The sequence below is a fragment of the Monopterus albus genome, unplaced genomic scaffold (genome assembly GCF_001952655.1).
Source record: "Monopterus albus unplaced genomic scaffold, M_albus_1.0 scaffold23.1, whole genome shotgun sequence".
Taxonomy (NCBI): domain Eukaryota; kingdom Metazoa; phylum Chordata; class Actinopteri; order Synbranchiformes; family Synbranchidae; genus Monopterus; species Monopterus albus.
In genome coordinates this window covers 4,172,425-4,191,455 of record NW_018127903.1, presented here as the reverse complement: position 1 = coordinate 4,191,455, position 19,031 = coordinate 4,172,425, and the positions used below count along the sequence as shown (strand labels likewise).

General features: G+C 41.3%; 2 protein-coding genes across 2 annotated transcripts in view; one reads left to right on the top strand and one right to left on the bottom strand.

Moving 5' to 3' along the window:
* The first annotated feature begins 152 nt into the window (after positions 1-152).
* Positions 153-5,695, top strand: pik3ip1 (phosphoinositide-3-kinase interacting protein 1). The gene is made up of 6 exons (XM_020594392.1): positions 153-474; positions 653-781; positions 1,179-1,295; positions 2,492-2,659; positions 2,824-2,902; positions 4,069-5,695. The coding sequence occupies exons 1-6, from the start codon at positions 399-401 to the stop codon at positions 4,283-4,285; spliced, it is 786 nt and encodes a 261-aa protein (XP_020450048.1). The 5' UTR covers positions 153-398; the 3' UTR covers positions 4,286-5,695.
* A 212-nt stretch (positions 5,696-5,907) lies between these two features.
* limk2 (LIM domain kinase 2) overlaps positions 5,908-19,031 on the bottom strand; it is a 15,645-nt gene continuing 2,521 nt past the window's right edge. Inside the window, exons 3-16 of the mRNA XM_020594391.1 lie at positions 15,881-16,016; positions 13,344-13,453; positions 12,045-12,230; positions 11,605-11,710; positions 10,851-11,056; positions 10,572-10,758; positions 10,363-10,449; positions 10,061-10,192; positions 9,560-9,616; positions 9,228-9,293; positions 8,371-8,533; positions 8,178-8,233; positions 7,662-7,819; positions 5,908-7,326 (exon numbers count right to left, since the gene is read on the bottom strand). Coding sequence (XP_020450047.1) covers positions 7,119-7,326; positions 7,662-7,819; positions 8,178-8,233; positions 8,371-8,533; positions 9,228-9,293; positions 9,560-9,616; positions 10,061-10,192; positions 10,363-10,449; positions 10,572-10,758; positions 10,851-11,056; positions 11,605-11,710; positions 12,045-12,230; positions 13,344-13,453; positions 15,881-16,016 — 1,858 coding nt within the window. The 3' untranslated portion in view covers positions 5,908-7,118. The remainder of the gene's footprint in view (positions 7,327-7,661; positions 7,820-8,177; positions 8,234-8,370; positions 8,534-9,227; positions 9,294-9,559; positions 9,617-10,060; positions 10,193-10,362; positions 10,450-10,571; positions 10,759-10,850; positions 11,057-11,604; positions 11,711-12,044; positions 12,231-13,343; positions 13,454-15,880; positions 16,017-19,031) is intronic.

Sequence of the window (19,031 nt, the reverse complement as noted above, 5' to 3'; positions counted from 1 at the left end):
TTTTTCAGCACGAACAAACAGTGAATTTACTTTCTTGACTTTCTGTGCTGTTTGGACTAGGTGTGTTTTTTTCTCACAGAGTTGGGTACAGACTGTTCAGATTCAGCTGATATTTCCTGTGTGCGCACGTTTAAACCTGGTGAGGATTTAGGACCTTGAGGTTTGTGCTGCAAAGGGCACCTCCTGCTCCCCCCCCCTCCCCCCTACTTGAAGGCTGTTTACGAAGCTCCTTTGAGAAAAACAAGGGCTGGGGTTCGACGAAGGCGAGCAGTGTGTCTAAAGAACACTGGACACAGGCTCTTCGTCCATTCTAACATTCTGTATGTTTTATTTTAGTTGAGACAAAAGGTACATTCGCGTTTCCATCACCACGTTGTCGGTTAATTCAGCTCTGCAAAATGTTTAAATCCTTGCACGTTGTTTTGCTGAGCTTGGCGTTTGTGCAGAGCAGCGCATCAGATGGAAATCTAAAAGGTAAAAAAGATACTTTATGGAGTGCTGTTTTGGATTTAATTTCTCATTTGTCGTAAAAATGATACAGTGTAGTCTGATTTAGATCAAAACATATGCACAATAACATTTAGCATGTTTCTCTTTTGCGCAGTCACTTAAGTTGAAGCGTTGTGTTCATGTGTTGTGTTGTTACTTTCAGGCTGCATGAGATCTAATGGTGTGGAGTACAGAGGGCAACAAGAGAGCTCCTCTTCTGGTCTGGCCTGTCTAAACTGGACCAACACCAGCAGAGACTATGATGTTGAAAGTCATCCTGATTCACAGACAGGTAAACAACTTCAATTTTCTTTCTGGTGTCTGTCTTCTTTTGTGTTAGTGCTAAAGACAAATGCCGCCGATGTTGATAGGCACAGCAGTGTTCTTATGGGAGGAAAGATTTGATAGTTTATTAATGCAGATGCCACAGGATTGCATTTAATCTTAGAAATATGCAGAGCTGTAAACACATGATACTTACAGCACACACTGATTTGTGTTGCATCAATCTTTTATTCAGCAGCTGCCATTTCCTTTCTTTGTGCTCAGTTTTCATGGCAGCCTGTTCATTGTAGTGTGCTGAAGGAGTCTTAACAATTAATGGTCCCAGTGTTTTCAGCCTGGACAATTAGACAGAGACAGGTCTGTACAACTAACAGACATGCTGGTTTTATCATTTCCCCCTGTAGGTGTTGGTGATCACAATTTCTGCAGAAACCCAGACTCCTCTGAGAAGCCTTGGTGCTACATTGCAGGGCCAGATGGGACAGTCCAGAGACAATTTTGTACAATTGTCACATGCAAAGGTAGGTAAAACTAAGAAAATATACATTTGTAGAAAATAAAAATAAGCTGTCTCAAAATTAATGACAAGGTGACATTGAGATGGCACGTTTCTCTCAGAATGCACAGAGGTTCTTCAGATTATGCCGTACCGATACTTGGGTTAATATTTGTCTTCCCTGTGAAGCTCTCATTGTTTTAAAATGGGGGATATGTTAAGGAAAATAATGAGACGAACCTTTTCAAGCTCTCATTGTATTTATTTACCACAAATATCAAGTCATCAGTTTACTTTTCCTAGTTAAGAGTATTAGTCTTTAGTAGGTCAGATGGTCAGGCTTAAACTAGTGTGAGAACTGTTGTATACTTTCACCTTTCTTTCCTTTTTATCTCAAAAGCCAACACAAGTCACACTAACAAAAGCTGAAGTCACATGTCAAAAAGTTCAGTTGCAGGAAGGTCGGTAACCACACCCCAAACCTGAGCCCATTGGCAGAGACAACCAGGCTTCCCTTGGAGACTGCACTTAATTGGCTGCTTGATAGTATGACCTCATGCTCTTGAACTCAGGCTAGGTCTAAACAAGAGCATGATGGAGAAAAAAAAGTTAAAGAGCAGATGTTGACATCTCGGCTGAACCTTCCTGTCTCGTGATATATGGTTGAACATGCATATCCTGTTTACATTTGGCACATAAATTCTCCTTTCAGTGGTTTCATGAGGGCGGTGGTCCTCTTATTGTAGATGAGCTATTTGAGTCAGTGGTAAGGTTTATTGGACCAGCAGTATTTGGAGATGTCACAGTCCAGATGATGCACTTCAATCAAGTCCAAATATATTTTATGTGCATTATTACAAGAAGTGTCCCAACACACTACATACTGTAATATGGCATAGAATATTACACCATGGTGTAATCATGTCTGAGGGGAAATTGTTATGTTATGTTATGTTAAAGGGCATTTACTAGAAAATCAACTCAAACTATTTATGGACAAAATAACTGACATACGTGCTAGTTCAGCAAATTCAATTACTGACAATGTTGTTTCACACATGCATATATATCATGTGTACAGATCAAATAAAGAATGTATACGGGGGGAAAGATGCATATATATTTTTCTCTGATATGATTTGGCTTCCATTGACAGTACAATGGGGATGCCAAAGCATTGCCAATTAAAAACCATTTATTGTATTTTAATTGTATATTCAGAACAAGCCGAATCCTCCAGCACACCAGGAACCATCCCCTCCACAGAGAGCGTTCAGATGGCCAAGTCAGGAGCTTCTCAGGGAGAAGTTGCTGCTCTGCAGCCAGTAATAGGAGTCAGCCAGCGAGTGCACACAGGGCCCAAACAGAAGAAAGACCTTGGCATGCTTGGTACGTTGGTATACTGTGTTATTACTCTGAAAACACATGTGATGGTGGTGGTGCACACTAACATGCAGTTTGAATACATTTTAAGTCATGCATTGCTCCATAACTAAATATGTTTTGGCTGTATATGTGTGTTTGGTTTTTAATCTTGCACTGTATCGTTTCAGGCTACGTCCTCGGCATCCTCATGATGGTGATTATAATCATCCTTGGAGTCGGCATCACATCAGGCTACTTCTATAAGAAGTCAGTATCTGCTGTGTGAATGCTGTGTGTCTGAGGCTGTACTGTGACCCTGCCATTTGGAAGCTCCCTAGACAGCACTGCTTCCTTATGTAAAAAATATACTGTATCATATCATATGTTCATGCAGTTATAGGTTTTTAACACCTCTCTAACAACCTGTAATTATTAAATGAAGACTGCATAGTTTGACATTTTGGGAAAAACAATGTAAAACAGGATAAGTGATGTAGATTTTGTTCTCTTTGGACAGAGCCAGGCTAAACGTTTACCTCCAGTTTCCAGTCTTTGCGCTAAGCTAAGCTAACTGGCTGCTGTGTCTAGCTGTGTGTCATACAGACTTGACAGCGTTGTTATTCACATAGATGTGAAAAGCAGAGGTGTTAAAAACCCCAGATATGACTGAACCCTTGGTGGTGATATAGTGTTTTCAGAGCACTGAGACGGGCAGTTATTGGATCTCTGAGTGTGTAACTATATAGCCCTGTTCTGCTGCAGACCAGTAGAAAGCAGCTTTGTGCTGCTTCTTATCACTGTGTTGCCTCAACTCCTTGCCAGCTTGGCAGCTCACTGTTCCCCTTCACGATCTGTCCTTCTTCTTTGTTGCAGACCAGACACTTGTTATAACAGGACCTGTTATCTACATACAGCATATTGTCTGAAACTCCTTATAATGAATATGTAGCTTGCCCCCCTCTCCCCCTAACTGTTTACTTCCACTCACCAGCCACTTATTAGGTACACCTCTACAGTTGTTTGCAAATCAATGCAACACTTCCTCTTTAACGTCTGTGTTTATGAGGTGTCCCTATATTTTTTGCTACATACACAAGAGGGTCAGAATATTAGGAACACCTCTGAATATACTAATATAGTCCAGTTCAACAAACGTATAATTGAATTTATACCTTTATGACAATTTTACCAAAAAATGAAACATTTTGAGTTTCTTGAACACAGATGTTGTAGCATTGAATTGCATACAATTATACAGGTGTGTCTAATAAAGTGGCCGGTGAATGTGTAACATCTTAAAAGGTCAGTGTTTGGGTCACAGGTTGTTTGTGCTGCTACCAAGTGACACAAAAATTCAATAATTGCAGGTTTAAATATTTGAGGTCTAACTCTAGATTTCTAACAGCATAATGAATCTGTTTGTTTGTGTTTAGGGCTCAGGACTTAAAGAAGAAGCATGAGCAGCGAGTGTATGAGCGCGAGATGCAGAGGATCACCCTGCCCCTATCAGCTTTCTCCAACCCAACCTGTGAGCTGGTAGATGAGAACACCATCGTAATCACAGTGGAGCACGAGCGCGCCCCTGTCCAGGACGGCGTGGAGGGTGAGGACCCACTCATGGGCCAGCAGGCCGGCACCCCTGGAGCATGAATAGGCACATGGTCGTCAAACTGGACTTTGTGGACCAAAACACACATCTCCCTGTGTCTTTTCTGGTCTCCTGGCTAACCACCGTTTTAAAAGGAGTTAGGGGAGCAGTGTTCATTCCAAAGACTTGAACTGAATGCTGTTATTTGTGTTCCCACTTGTTTGGTTTGTATACATCTGAGGCACAAAAAGATAAGCTGACAGAAAATGGATACAGTCCTAACAATGAGAAAACTAAGGTGCATCTCTTGTTAATATTTGATAGCCAAGAAAATGGTCATGGGCTGTTTCCTTAAATAACAGTATCTAGTCAAATGGACATTGACTAGTTAGTGACAAAATCATTTTCTTTATTAAGAGGTTGTGTTTGTAATAGGAGAATAACCTTTGTAAGTTTCCATATGGAGAAGGCGCTCTCTACAGGAGATGTGGTTACATGATTATTCGTGTCTTATTTTCTTTTGTGCTGACCCGGGAGAAGCAAACATCATTCACGACTGCTTTGTCTTGGAGAGACAGTGGTGACAGATGTGTGTCCCAGTAGTCCTCCTCTGAGACAGGATGGAGGCACATGAGGTAAAATGGGCCTACTTAAAGACAAGGGAAGGCCTTCACCTCAGAAATTGCCTTAGTACGATACTAATGAATGTATTTTTACAAATTTTATTTTCACTTTGCACTCAGCTGGGGGGCCGATGTGGTCACAAAGCCTGGTCACCCGCAGACATGAAATAGGATTAGCCCTTTTCTTCCACAGGTTAAGGAGTAACAGGAAATATACAGTGCTCTCATGACACATGAGAGACAGTAGTTGGTCCTTGTGACAAAATAGCACTGCCCCAACACAGTCCAGACTGGACCAGAAAAAGAAAAGGCCTGAAGTGTGCCTTTGCAGAGCAGGACAGCATGTGTTGAAGTGCCGAAGAAGCCTAGATTAGATTCAGACATTTGAGTTATGCACTTAATGCTTCTGGATAGGGGGAAGGAATGGAGTAGAACAGAAACAGTCCAAAGTTTGTTCATTAAGAAAAACATCAATGCATGTACATGGTCATTTGCTGTATCTTTGTATTCAGAGGCAATTTTTGCATCTGCAAAAGTAGAACTGCAAACTAAAAAGGACATTTAGAAAACATCTGCCTGAAAATCACTGTACACTGATTTTATTTTGTTACATCATTTACTGTTAATTCTCAGTGTATTGCCAGTGATTACTGCTGGGTCCACATCACTGACAATCTTTGGTTACTGCTGCTCCATCATCTGACATGACTGTGTTGTGTATAATAATTTTTTTTCTCATTATAAGCAATATGTTCAAACTACTGTTGTTCAGCATTTATAGTTGATACGTGAATTTGTATGAATGCAGGTTTCTGCCCTCGCAACTGAAATAAAGCGCATACACAGGGATAGGGTGTCATTTGTACAGATTACAGAAGCAGAGGGATTGTTTTTTTCCCTCTACTACAACATAATGCAACAGGAATGGCTGGGAGGTTCAAGTGTCTTTTGTTCCAGGTTTGTTCACAGTAGGAATGTTGTGCACCGGCTCCCTCTGTTGGCAGTTCTTAAATATATCAGTCAGAGTCAAGTGAAAAACCACCTTGTTATTGTAAGATAAATAGTACAAGTGGGACAAACAGCTAAAGGAAAAAAAAAAGAACAGAACAGAAGAGCTGATGCTTAGTCACCGTTTTCTTGATATACAGTACTGAATAGCAAACAAAAGCCATTTTTTGGAGGGTTTATTTATGAAACACCACAGCAATATAAATAGTGGTTATAAATGGTCGTCAGTACCTTGCATGATAATAGCAAAAAAGGCAAAAACGTCAATCACTGAGGAAATGTCAAAAAAAAAATCTACAAATTTAGAACTATGATTGAAAAATTACATCCAGTTAAGTCATATGTACATATTTGTACACAATACTCATGAAAACAAAATGTTCTTCTGTACAAGGCCACTTGTTAAAGTCAACTCTGGCATGACAATTATTAGTCAGACAATTATTAATAACAGCCTGTTTTTTTTTAATAGACAGGTGTTTGGAGGAAATTGAACAAAATGTCAGTGTTGCAAAATTCTAAATAGTGTTCATTAATCATTCTGAGAAGTGATAAGAAGCAGACTTGTATCCATCTTGTCAAAAATTATATCAGTGGTGCGTCAATGGAAAAAAAAAACAAAAAAACTAAATCTAAACATTCCTTCACCACACAAGATGGCAAAGATAAGCAGTAGACAGATAGTGATGAAACTATTCAGTGTTTGTTTTGCTCCCACTGTTGCTTTAAGTCACTCCTGTTCTCTTCCAGCCCTGCCCTGTGTTTACTTGGACATGTCAGTAAGCTAAGCTATCTAATGTTTTCTTTCCTGCTGTGGTGAAGTCAGTCCTCCTTCAGGCAAGGACCGATCGGCACATTCCACACATGGCAAACAACAACTTCAAAGCCAGAAAAACAAAACTGCTGTCACATGGGAACATATCGTGGTTTTCCACTTTATAAAGAGGCTGTCAGGAAGAAGACCACAGAAAGTTGGTTTTTGTCTTTATACACAGTAAACATTAGTGTGTTGAGTGTGAGTGGCATCTGACTAGAGTGTAAAAAAAAATTTTTTAGTAATTAATACTTGTCTTTTGAAATGTCTCTCTCCACTCACACTGCAGTTCACTGGCACTGAGTTAAGGTCCCACACAGGGAGACTGGTCCAGCTACCTCAGGTTGTCCAGTTCTAATATGGCTCAGGTTCAATGCAATTTCCCATTTGTCCCCATCCACAGTATTAGTGCAGGAGTTCAGATGGCTAAAAACAAGAGAGGCATAGGTCTTAGGTGTCTGTCACACTGGAACAGTCTGGACAGGCTGCTGTTGGGGTTGATGACTGGTCTGTGCTTTGGGGTGGAGAGCTGTCTTTAGGCCAGTAGAGACGACTCAGACTGTGATGCAGTTCGTCCAGTTCTGCTGGCAGGGGGATCCTCAGCTCCTGGTTCAGGGACAGAGCTTCAAACCAGTCCTCCAGCTTCTGGAAAGGTGGGCTGTGGGAGGACACACGGAGAGGTTTGAGGTTAAAACCAGACTGACTAGGCTGAGAGAAAACATGAGGAAGCAATCTGACGGCACAGGTGTGTCCCTGTGCAGGCAGGACAAAATGCCATCTGAAAGTAGTTGTCGCCTGGCGCCCCCCTGCCCACTGCACCTACAGACTCTTGGGTTCAAATAACTGCCCAGATACTAAAGGGAGGCCATATGAGTAATTCTGCCTTGTTTGGGTTATTAACAAGCAGTTTGGTCAGTAATTCTGCAGAAAATTACCTTTACATAATAAATCAAGTGTAAGCTATTAACCATGACAATAACAGAAGGTGCTCACCGGTTGTCTGGTGTGAGGTCACAGCAGGCCACAGCCAGCGGGAAGAAAGCTGGTGGACAGTCATCAGGGAGGAACTTCTCCACAAATTTGCCAACATTCAGGCCAAAGTCCAGAGTCCTGGGGAGGCACTCAGGGTCTGCATAGACCTTTCCAATGATCTAGATAATAAGGCAGAGGACAGAGATCAAGGTCAGTCTAGAAATATCAGGGAGAATAAATTAAGCATAGAAACGAACAAGTTTTAGCCAGTTAAATACAGTGGAGCCTAAAATGCATCACAGCCTAGTATTTTTTAAAGCAACAGCTGCACTTTAGAACTGTAAACTTGAAACTTGCTTGGTAATCCAATATTTTGACATGGTTGTGTCACCATGATCTGATAATAAAGCTGCGAGGAGATGGTGTTTTGAAAACTATTTCTGGTGGCTTCCTAGAAGCTTCCACATCCAAGGTTTTACAGTAAGGCACTGCATCAAAGCACCAAAGTAGAAAAAGTTCTTAAAACCAGAAACTCACCTCACAAAGTACAATTCCAAATGAGAAAATGTCCACCTTCTCATCATAGCGTTTACCTAAAATAACATGTTTGCCTAAAATAACATCCGGTAAAAAAAAAAAAAAAATAAGTAAATGCATTCACTGACCCACAGAGAGCATGATCCTCTGTAAATCAAGTTGGAAATTCTTTTTCTGTGTGTCTGCAGCTCACCATTTAGCATCTCTGGGGCCATCCAGTAAGGGTTTCCCACAACAGTGTACCGCTTCTTTCGGTCAATACGTTTGAACACCCTCCTCTTAGTGGAAGGTTTTTCAACTTTATCATCTACGATGAGTCGGGAGAGTCCAAAGTCAGCAACGACCACAGTGTTGTCCTGTTGAAAGACGAAAACTAAAACAGTTCGTTCTGAACTTGGTATAAAACCTTAACTAAGCATATGATGGTCTAACATCCAACTGAGAGAGTTATAAAATATCAGGTTGAACCTTGTGGGGTTTTTAGTTACTCATGGAACCTAGAGATGCACCAGTCGATCAGCGAAGATTGGAAACGGCCAGGTTTCAGCGTAACTGGCCTTGACCGGTGACCAGCCAATCGGCAAAAACTTTAATACACAGTTTCATCCATATTTTAATTCAAATTTTCATTAAAGGAAAGTTACAAACGTTTCTCTGCATGCTGTCGATTACAGTTCTTACAAAGAAAATTGGAATTGGCAGGTCAGACTTAAAAAATTATTCGGAATTGACCAAGGCAACTGCAATCGGTGCATCTCTAATGGAAGCTAAATAAATGTTAAAAATAAGGTGAAGGAATCATTAACAAAGTAAATGATCTTGCAGGTTCTATTAGCATCTGCTTATATAATGCAATATAGTTTTGAATTCACATTAAACCTTTAAAAAAGGTTTATAACTACTCTTATTTCTATAGACACTACTGTCTTGGCAAATCACAGGGCTGGGAAATACAACTGAATGCATCCCAGCACAAATCACTCACACCCCTTATGTTTATTTTTCAAATGTTATGATGTGTGATGTTTAGCAAGGTGCAGTGTTATCTACCAGTTTAACCAGGCAGTTGTCAGAGTTAAGGTCTCTGTGTATGATGCTCATCGAGTGAAGGTAGGCCTGAAACAACAAGAACAGTTGAGGGCAGATTTCACAACCGTGCAACAAAATTCATTTGTATACAGTAAATCTTTAAACTTAAATCCTTCCATTTGTTAACACTTTTAATCCTTTTCCTCTATGAGGCAGAATGAGTGGCTAAATTTAGATGGCATTAAATCTCTGCCAAGCAGTGCAATACGTTGTGCTCTATGGTGCATTTACATACAGTTGAAAATAACAGCCAAAGACTTCACTAATGGTAACTGTTCTGGAGGCCAACTCACCATGCCAGAAGCAATGCTCTTTGCAAAGCTCACCCTTTGCTCCCATGGAAACGGGTCCTGTTAAAGTAAAGAGAAAACCAAAAAAAAAGAGAGAGAGAGAGAGAGAGAAGTGAATAGAAGCTCCCTCTGAGCCCATAATGCATACAGAATGATTCTGTACCAGTGTAGAGGTGTAGAGACAGGAACCATTAACAATAACCAAAACAACACCACCATTAAAATCAAATCTGCCCCTCTTCCATGTACTCTCCTCCTTGTGCCATGTGCTGAGCTGAACTGCTCCTCAGAAACAGTTAAATGTCACCTGGGAACACTGTCTACAACTTTTCTCATTGCACAGCTTGGCCACTAAAGACACGAGTGCACAGTTTACTTCAGGTCAGCCCCCTCCAACATGACTATGAGCTGCAAACAGCTCTTTCTGTGGCCACTGCAGGTGTTTTTGTGCTCCACTTGAAGAGGACATGAAGACAGTTAAGTGAATCAACTAGTTTAACTCACGGTGTCTCTGATGAAATCCTTCAGGGTGCCTCCCTCAATATACTCAGTTATCAAATTGAGCTTCTTATCCTTGTACAGCACACCGATGAACTTCAAGACGTGGGGATGATCCAGGTTTCGCATTACTTTAACCTGAAGACAAGTGACAGAAAGAAACAAGTTCTCAACCTCAAAATAACAAGGTCCAAAGAGGTAACGGCTGAACGTGTGAGCATGCTTTTATGTATGAGTATAATAAACCTCAGGTCCATGCAGAGCCAGAAGACCGCGAGGAAACGGGTCTCCTGCCGCAAATTACCAACCTCTTTTAAGAAAGTTTTCTGAGTCTCCTCATCACAGCGGATCAGCTGCTTCATCACCATCACCTCTCCTGTGGCTTTATGAGTCACCTGTCGGTGCAACAAAAGCAACATCTGTATCACCTGAAGCCCGTGACATGAGAGACCAAAACCTCCCTGATTGGCAGAAGTAAAATAAATGCTGAAGAACAGAAGCCAGGTTGGAGGCTGACCTTGATAGCCTGTCCGAAGAAGCCCTTTCCTAAGATCTCTCCATGGATGAGGTCACATGGCCGGAAGATGCGATGAGAGCAGCTACTGTAGGATCTCAAGGATTCAGAGCGCCCAATGTCTCGTGTGATAAAAGGCAGCTCTCTGGGGGAGGTTGGCCCAGGTGACCTACATATGCTGTTGCTACGCCTGGAGGAGAGAGAACACTAAAATTAACAACAGAACCATTTATCTCTTGTCCAGATGTGTAAGCTGTATAGTTTTAGGCTGCTCTAACATACCTCAAAGACCTCCTTTTCAGTGTGCCCTCTTCAGCCACATCCACGTCCAGAACTGCATCAGAAGGTGAGGACAGACGCATGCGGGAGGTGGCCGGCACCCCCAGCCTGGGTGATCCCAGTTTGAGCCGATCCAAACGCTGCCTGACTGGATCATACTCTATAAGCAGCTGCAGCGTGTGACTGGTGTGGTGGATGAGATGGTCCACCTAAATAAACCATGATGATTGCATCTCAGGAACACTCTTGCCAGGATTTCTCACAATAAATATAATTTGATTTTAATCGAAGTGTGGATTGTTAATTGTCACATTTGTTCGTTCATGTGGTAAAAACTACACTACGAGGTAGAAAAACACACTGCCAACTGTTTGTTCTTCTGCTGAAAATAACAATGCCCATTCAGATTTGAAGCCGCGCACGGCAGCTACTGTATATTACAAATGATTTTCCTAAATTCAGCTCTAACAGGAGTGACAGAAAACGGATGTCCACTTAAGTCAGAGAGGTTCTCTGTAAAACAAAACCAAAATCAAAGCAACAAATGCCTGCAGTTTTTGAGGGTGAGGTTGTGGGAATGAGCCTTTAAATGCAGTCAATCCACATGCCATCCTCTCCCAGATGAGGTATGTATAAATGATGCAGGAATGTGAGGAATGCCTAAACTCATGTGTAGCTGTCATACAATAAGAACATAGCTTTGCAAGTGGCAGTAAGAATACAAGAGATTTGTGAGTAAGTAGGTATATACACTCACCTCCTCCTCCATCAACGTTCCAACTGGAAGGCCGTTGATCTCCAGGATCCGGTCCCCAACATGGATGGCATTTCGCACCTCTGGACTTATAAGCATTTCTCTGACCCTGAACAACACAGGAGCAACACTACTATGTGAGCATTAGCATGGTACAAAGAACATACCAATTTAAAGACAGAAAGTAAAGAAGAACTAGGTCCATCTGCTAGTCAAACTGGGACTGAGAAGACATGATGGACTGATACTGTTACAGCACATCATATCAAAGCATTAATAACCACCTTTTCCCACAGTGGCGCACACACACACACACAAGTGCCCTGCTATTTAGCAAACCTATACTCAATCTTACTCTTACAGCATTACTCATGCTGTTCCCACAGAGATACTGTATGAGATCAGTACAGATACAGTATCAGTCTCTATCAGGTGCCACTTACTCTTTGACTTGCACATTCACTGAGCCACCGACATCCCTCAGCACTGAGACGGAGAAGCCCCTTTTTCCATTGGTTGCAGAGGGCATTGAGATGAGGGTCAGCGTGTGGGGCAGGGAGTCTAGGACTGAGTCGTGTGATCGCTTTTCCAACATGGGTGTAAGGACCACTTGCTTGTAGCACTTTCCACTGTAAACATTAGCAGAGGGAGAGAATCAGTGCATGTGGGGGCAGGTGCTTGTTGTGCCATCATGAAATAACCACTAATGACTAACAACACTTAAGGCTGAACATTAACTTTAGGATGCGTCTTCAAACCTGTCTTACATGAGTAAAAAACTGATGATGATGCATTGTACATTACAATTAATTAAATGTTAGGAAGTCTGATGAAAGGAGGAATAGGAACTCTACTAAAAGATAATGTTGAGTTCACATGCAGCGACTAGGGTTGCACTGGTTTCATGGTTTGCAATGGTATGAAAACTGATGGTTATCACATCATGCACATTTGCATCTTACCAGTATTGAAATTAAAAATACAATGCCCGTTGGACTCTGCCTCGGGCACCACACACACACACATGCAGCAGACAAATGGCAGAGAGAATGAGGGTGAAATCACCAAACTCCATCCACATATTAAGAAATTAAAATCAGCAGTGTGAGATTACAGTATTAAGTAGCCTACTTCTACATTTAATACTTTAATTAATGATGCTTAGTTTTACTTAACATTTCCAATGCAGGACTTTTACTTGTAGCAGAAAAGGCAACTTTTACTTAAGTAGAGGATGTGAGTACTTCCTTTACTACTGGTGCCAACATGCAAACTAACCTACTTTAGTAATATAATATGTTACAGTTACATGCTTTTTAAAATCATGTTTATAATTCTGTTTATTCTTCAGGGTCAAGTGCTGCAATCCAGCTCAACTTGCACAGTCATCTGACATTTAAAAAAAGGCCCTTTTGTTTTCATTCCTTTGAGGGTTGTTGTAGCTGATAATAATGGTAATACCATATAACATGAGCCGTGATATTTTCTGAGACAGTTATCATACTGTGAAAATATCATAACCTAGCAGCAACACTATTATTACTTCTTTTATTACACTAGTGTGTCAACAACTTCCTATATGTTACATCCACACTATAAAATTAGCCCACTTACTGAGACTTTAAAGACGTTGACCCAAATAAACATGTCACTTTTTGTACTGATGGCTGCAACTGTTCTAAATCAAATAGTGTCAATACTGCAAATAGCTTTACAAAAACAGACATGTGTAGGTGACTTACCAGTAGAGTTTTGAGCGCTCGACCAACGCATAGGTGTCTCTGTCCTCAATCACCACTTTGCAACTCAGACACACAAAGCACTCAGGGTGATACTTGTGTTCTCCGGCCACCTGGAACCACAAACAAAGCAGCTCCAGACTAATCAAACAGCACAAAGCAGAAAGAGGTAGTGTGTTGATGGCGAGGATGCAGAATGTGTGTTGTGCAAGGTGTTGCTTTCTGCCCTCCTCCTGCTGTGAGTGGTGTAACACTGGCTTTGCTCTCAGTCTGTCTGGAATCTGCTATGATGTCACCTCCCTCTGCAGGTCAGCGCCACTAATCTCGCTGACGTTCTCACTTTCAACCTTCTAAAACTGGCTCACAGACTATCATTTGTTTTCTGTTTTTGCCTGTAAACTGACTGTGGACACAGCTACACTATCATTGTTTAGTTGTCTGCAATGTAAACACATGCTCCTACATTTACAACAGACCTGAACCAGTGAGGCAGTGCTGGGAAAGGATCCCTCGCTGCTACAGAGAGACAGTGATATCAACCAAATCATTGTGACACCTCAAGAGTCTGACGTTAACTCCCTGCCTTAAGGCCAGGAGCAGAACCACTACCTCTGACTGCAGTCACAACTTGCCTTAGGCTTTATCATCAACAGAGCCATAAAAACAAGATCAAACTGAAGAACAATTAGGCAGGGCTCATTGTGGAGCAGCAAAAGATGAGAAATCAGGACAACAAAGGCAGTTAAATTATATAAAGCGATCATCAAAAACCCATCTTCAATCCATCATTCAATAACCTAACAAATAACTGAGTCCAGGACACAAACAATAGTCCTCTGGACTTGAATGACTAACAAACAGCAGCAGCTCTGTATGACCCTCCTGTGCTGATGGACCACAATGATTCCCTTTCTGGTTGACAGACTGCAGTGCCAATGCAGCTCTGCCAAAAACACTTGGCTTCGCCAGCTGATGAAGCAGCATGCCAATACTAAATAGAAGAGTCTATTATGTGTGCTGCTTGGTGGCAAAAAGAAAAACTTCAGTCTGGCTCCATGTTAGACAAGTGACCCCAGCCGTGACCAGTGAAAACTGCTGCCACTTGAATTTCATGTTTCAGCTTGTAGATATTAAATCAAAGCTGACAGACATTTGGATTCAATTCAACATGCGCCAATTTCTCTTGGTTATTTTAAATCTACTTTAAATGCACACTGGCCTCTGCATTTGACTGTAGTTTCTTTAGAAATGATGAATCTAATTCATAGTCCATATCAGTCTGAAGGCACAATTAGTCTGTGAACGGTTAAGTATTTGATTGGTCTTTTGCATAAGTAACGGGATTTGCACCAAGGAATATAAATCACACTTTGACAGCTATATATCAAACAAAGACTGCTCAATTAGCTGGGACTTGACTAAAGGCAAAACAATAGAAATTAGCTAAAAAGTAAAAACGGGCATTTCCTCTTTAGGTGACACTACAGAACTACAGGACTATGGTAAATGCTAGAACACAACAGTGTTGTTTCTTCTTCTTCTACTTGCTTTAACAACAGATACTTGACTTCCGAAAACCCATCAGGATCAATCATTATAAGAACGGTAGTCTGTGGGTAATAACTACAGACTCACCCCACCACAGAGGACTCAACATGATGGGCTCCAAAACCACCTCATTTTGTAGCGTTTTACCACTATATCCTCTACGTACTTGAAGAAGTGAACTGTGGAGAACTTCTGTACTAAGAAGGAACAGATGGGGCCTCAAGAGGGGAAACTAATTCACAAGTCCAGGGTCCAATCTGCTATGTTCAGCAGCCACCTATGTGAACTATCACTCATATGTAATCACCACAAAAACAGGCCCCCTGCCTTTTAATGCGTGGTAGTATTCATCTGGAGCAGCAGGCAGAACTGGGAACACAGTGGGCACTGACACGGTCTGTGGGCGTTCTGGTATTACTTAAGCAGAGGGCGAAATTGTTGGCAATCGCTGTTATATAATTCATGGCAAGACAGACGTTGAAAGCCTGGCAGTCACATGTAGCAACCGTGGTCAAAGTTTTGACTCTGTGTTGGGATTTATTACTCTGAAGCCTCATGCACTCGCAACCAGAAAACAGAGAAAAAAACAAAACAATCTAAAAGAATATAACCATGCTAACACTAAACCAGGGAAAGAAGAAGAATGGGTATAAGATATCAAAGCTCTCCTCACTTTTAGTCTCCTGTATGGGTTCTTAAAAACCCTGAATCCTACACTTCCCATAATACAACCTGATAATGCTGTTTGATACATCCTAGTTGCCTGGAAAATGTCCACGCCTTTCATATGGCACAGCCCTGTTTAGAAAAAAGGGCTGGGTATAACTTTGACATTAAACAAATGGAGTTCCCCTTTAGTCTTCAAGTGCAACTGAAACTATTAGTTTTCATCTATACCCCCTGTGGCATAATGGGGACCGTTTGGGACCAAAAGACCACAACTGCCTAAAGCTCTTTTGACAAACGTGTCAGAACAAGCGCGGCAGACTTACCATGGCAGGCCCAGTCATGAGCAGAGAGCAACCACGACAGAGCTCTCCAAACTTCTCCCAGTAGTGACTGCGACAGTACAGCATGCCATCCTTCTTGTAGTACCAGGTGGTGAGGTAGTCACGGCACACAGAACACCTGTGAGGACGACAAACAGTCCTGTCACATTTGCACAGAACAGAAGAGAAGGAAGAGATGAGGGCTGGGGATGATGTCGGAAAGATTCTGATGAAGCACCGATTCTGCTGTTCTCATGCAAGCCTGTCGCCGCTATGTCCACCACGTTAACTTGCACAAAAAGCAAGAAAATAGTGCCACCAAAAAGATTTTTCTTGTCCAATTCACTGATGTTATTTTTTTTATTAAGAAGTGAATATTCATTCATTCATTCATTCATTCATTCACTCATTTTCCCGCAGAAGAAGTGAATATTTGGGTCTATTATATTACGAATGCTCATCACGAGTTGCCACAGTACAACAGCAATGTCTTCACATAAAAATTATTTGCAGAAAGTAGTAAGTCATTATATCCAAGCTATAACTAATAAATGTTCAATATTTACTTGACTTTAGTGATAAATTCCCAATCCCAAATAAAATTCTGTCATTAGGTTTTCTCACTTTAATAACTGCCAAAAAACAGTTTGAGTGATTAATTTCACTTGTTTCAGCACTATAACTAAGAAGCCACACTGAGGAAAGACAGAGCCAGAAAAAGTCAGAGGAACATTGGCAGTTTGTTACAAGGTAAAACTGAACCATCACCCAAACAATCTTCAGGACCGATTATATTACACACATTTCTGTGAATGTTAAATAAAAGACATTAACCCCCATCATACTGCCGAACACAACACTTTCAGCTCTGTGGGTGGATGGGAAGGGAACATTAGCTGAGGGCGTGTTCGACACGACAACATGTACTTTTGTCTTTATTTAACGACATGTAGGGAACAGCAAATACCTTGTTCGTGAGATGTGTTGGGTCTTGCTGCTGCGCTGTGTTAAGTGTAAGAAAAACAGAAACAAAGAGTTTCTACATCTCAGAAAGAAAAACATGACAAGCTTCTGCAGATTGCGGATTCAAGGAACATGTAGTTATCAACCTCTCTGCACATTACTCGTAATCCTTTACCAGCACCTTAACAGGACTGATTTGTTTAAGAAAAACTGGAGCAGCAGGTCGAAAACAACCTGTAGTGTGTCAAAACAAATCTCTACTGGGGCAAAGTCCTCGGATCATCTGGTTGTTTATTGCACAGTTTTTGCTTGCACTTGCTTAAACATCTCTTTGTGAAATTTCTTATGTAGGTCAACGTAAACAATAACAAGACATGCTGTTAGCCTTGTGGCCAAAGGTGCATACCATACAGCACCCAGGGTTGAGTCCTGAAGCTGAGTCACAAGGTATCCTACTCTTACTCCCTCATACTTCTCTTCTCTCAGCTGTCTAGTTAAGGTGGAATGCTATAATAACAACACTTTAAAAAGGTAAAGATTAAGAACTTGTCATGATACTAATCCAACTGCTGCCTTATCCGAGCTGTCACCTGAGGGGACACTTGATAAATTAAAGGGACGCTTATGGAGATGACATTAAGACAATGTTCACAGTGAGAAAAGCTGAAGCTGCCAGCAGCCTGGGAAGCGCCTGTAGGGTGAGAACGCTGCTCGAACCAGCTGCACTGGTTATGCAAATACTGTAGCAGCAGGATCGACCGCCACAACACAATCACAAACAACTGTGCCAGAGATTAGGTTACTAAGATGTCTGCACTGCCGTTTCTAGCAAATAGTCCAACTGTGGTTAAAATCTTTTTTCTTTTGAACTTGGTAATTTGAGGAACAATGCAGAATTAGACCAGACATTTGGTTCAGACAAGTGCAGACAAATGAAACACAGTAAATGACGTGTGCCACTACTGACTGGACGCTGCTTTGCAGTTTGATGGGAGTGCAGAAACTCTTCTTGCACTTCAGTTTAGAAACAAGAGCAGAACAACAGGCGTGATGCAATGCAAAGTTGCTTTCGAGCTATAATGATAAACCTTCAGCTGACTTGTTGATTAATAACCATTTCTGATTCAGTGATACCGTATTACCCAACATGACTATGAGAGCTCTGCTAATGACATATGCATAATGGCTATGATGAATTTAATGTCATGTTTTAAATGTATGCAACCATTTCAGGCACACAAGAAGACAAAATAAGTCTGGAATATTACTTTGAGAGGAAGAGTGTTTTTTTTAATCCAAGATTTTATCGTTTGGTGCAGCAGCCTTCGGCTGAACCTCATGCTGTTCTCTGCACCGCAGGTATAGTTGATCCAGGCTTTCTGATTTTGGCATAGAGTCCAGATATTTCAAAGTTTTGTGGACTTGCTTAAGAAGGAGCGATTTTATACAGGGGACCATGTGTTTGTGTCTTTTGTGGAGAGAAAAGTGGTGAGCAGGGTGAAGAACTGGCTCTCAGGCAGAGGTGATGTCTTTAACATCAAGCGGCATCCATGTAAATGGCCTTATGACAAATACCAGGCAGGCGGCTCATTTCAGAAGAAAGCAACCATTAGGAACAAACATGAGGTCAACGTGATTATAATTCCAGCCTGATTCATTACAACTTGACAGGATGAGGGGAAGCGGAGCTGAACATTTGCTGTGCTGCTGGGGATGGGACAATGTGTTTCTTTTTTTCTTGATACAATTCAACGCATGATATGGTGTGTACGATTAGATTCCATTACGATACAATTAAAATTCAATGACAACAATGTACGACTAGCTGCAGAATACTTGTACCTCATGGTCCAACACATCCTTTAGTCTGATCAGATACAGATACATACACAAGGAAGAGAACATGTAGTAAATCAACTAGTAGGTCTGACTAGGTGCAGCTGGTAAAACTGCATCTTCCTCCTTATCTGCCTTCTTCATAAAAAGCATTCAAAGCCCAGCTGACAAGGTATAATTATTGTCCACTATGTTGCTATAATATATCAAGATAAAGTGATGGAAGGATGCTTATAAAAACACCTGAATTCCCTTGTGAGTGCTGGTGAATGAGAGGTTAAACTCAGGTGGTCCTTCAGTGAACAATGCAATGCGCAAACACTACAAAACAAACATTAGTCATTTCCTTAAATCC

Coding starts and splice junctions, on each gene's coding strand:
- pik3ip1 (XM_020594392.1), top strand. CDS start 399: ATGTTTAAATCCTTGCACGTTGTTTTGCTGAGCTTGGCGTTTGTGCAG. Junction 782..1,178: donor TCATCCTGATTCACAGACAG/GTAAACAACTTC, acceptor TTCCCCCTGTAG/GTGTTGGTGATCACAATTTC. Junction 2,660..2,823: donor GAAAGACCTTGGCATGCTTG/GTACGTTGGTAT, acceptor GTATCGTTTCAG/GCTACGTCCTCGGCATCCTC.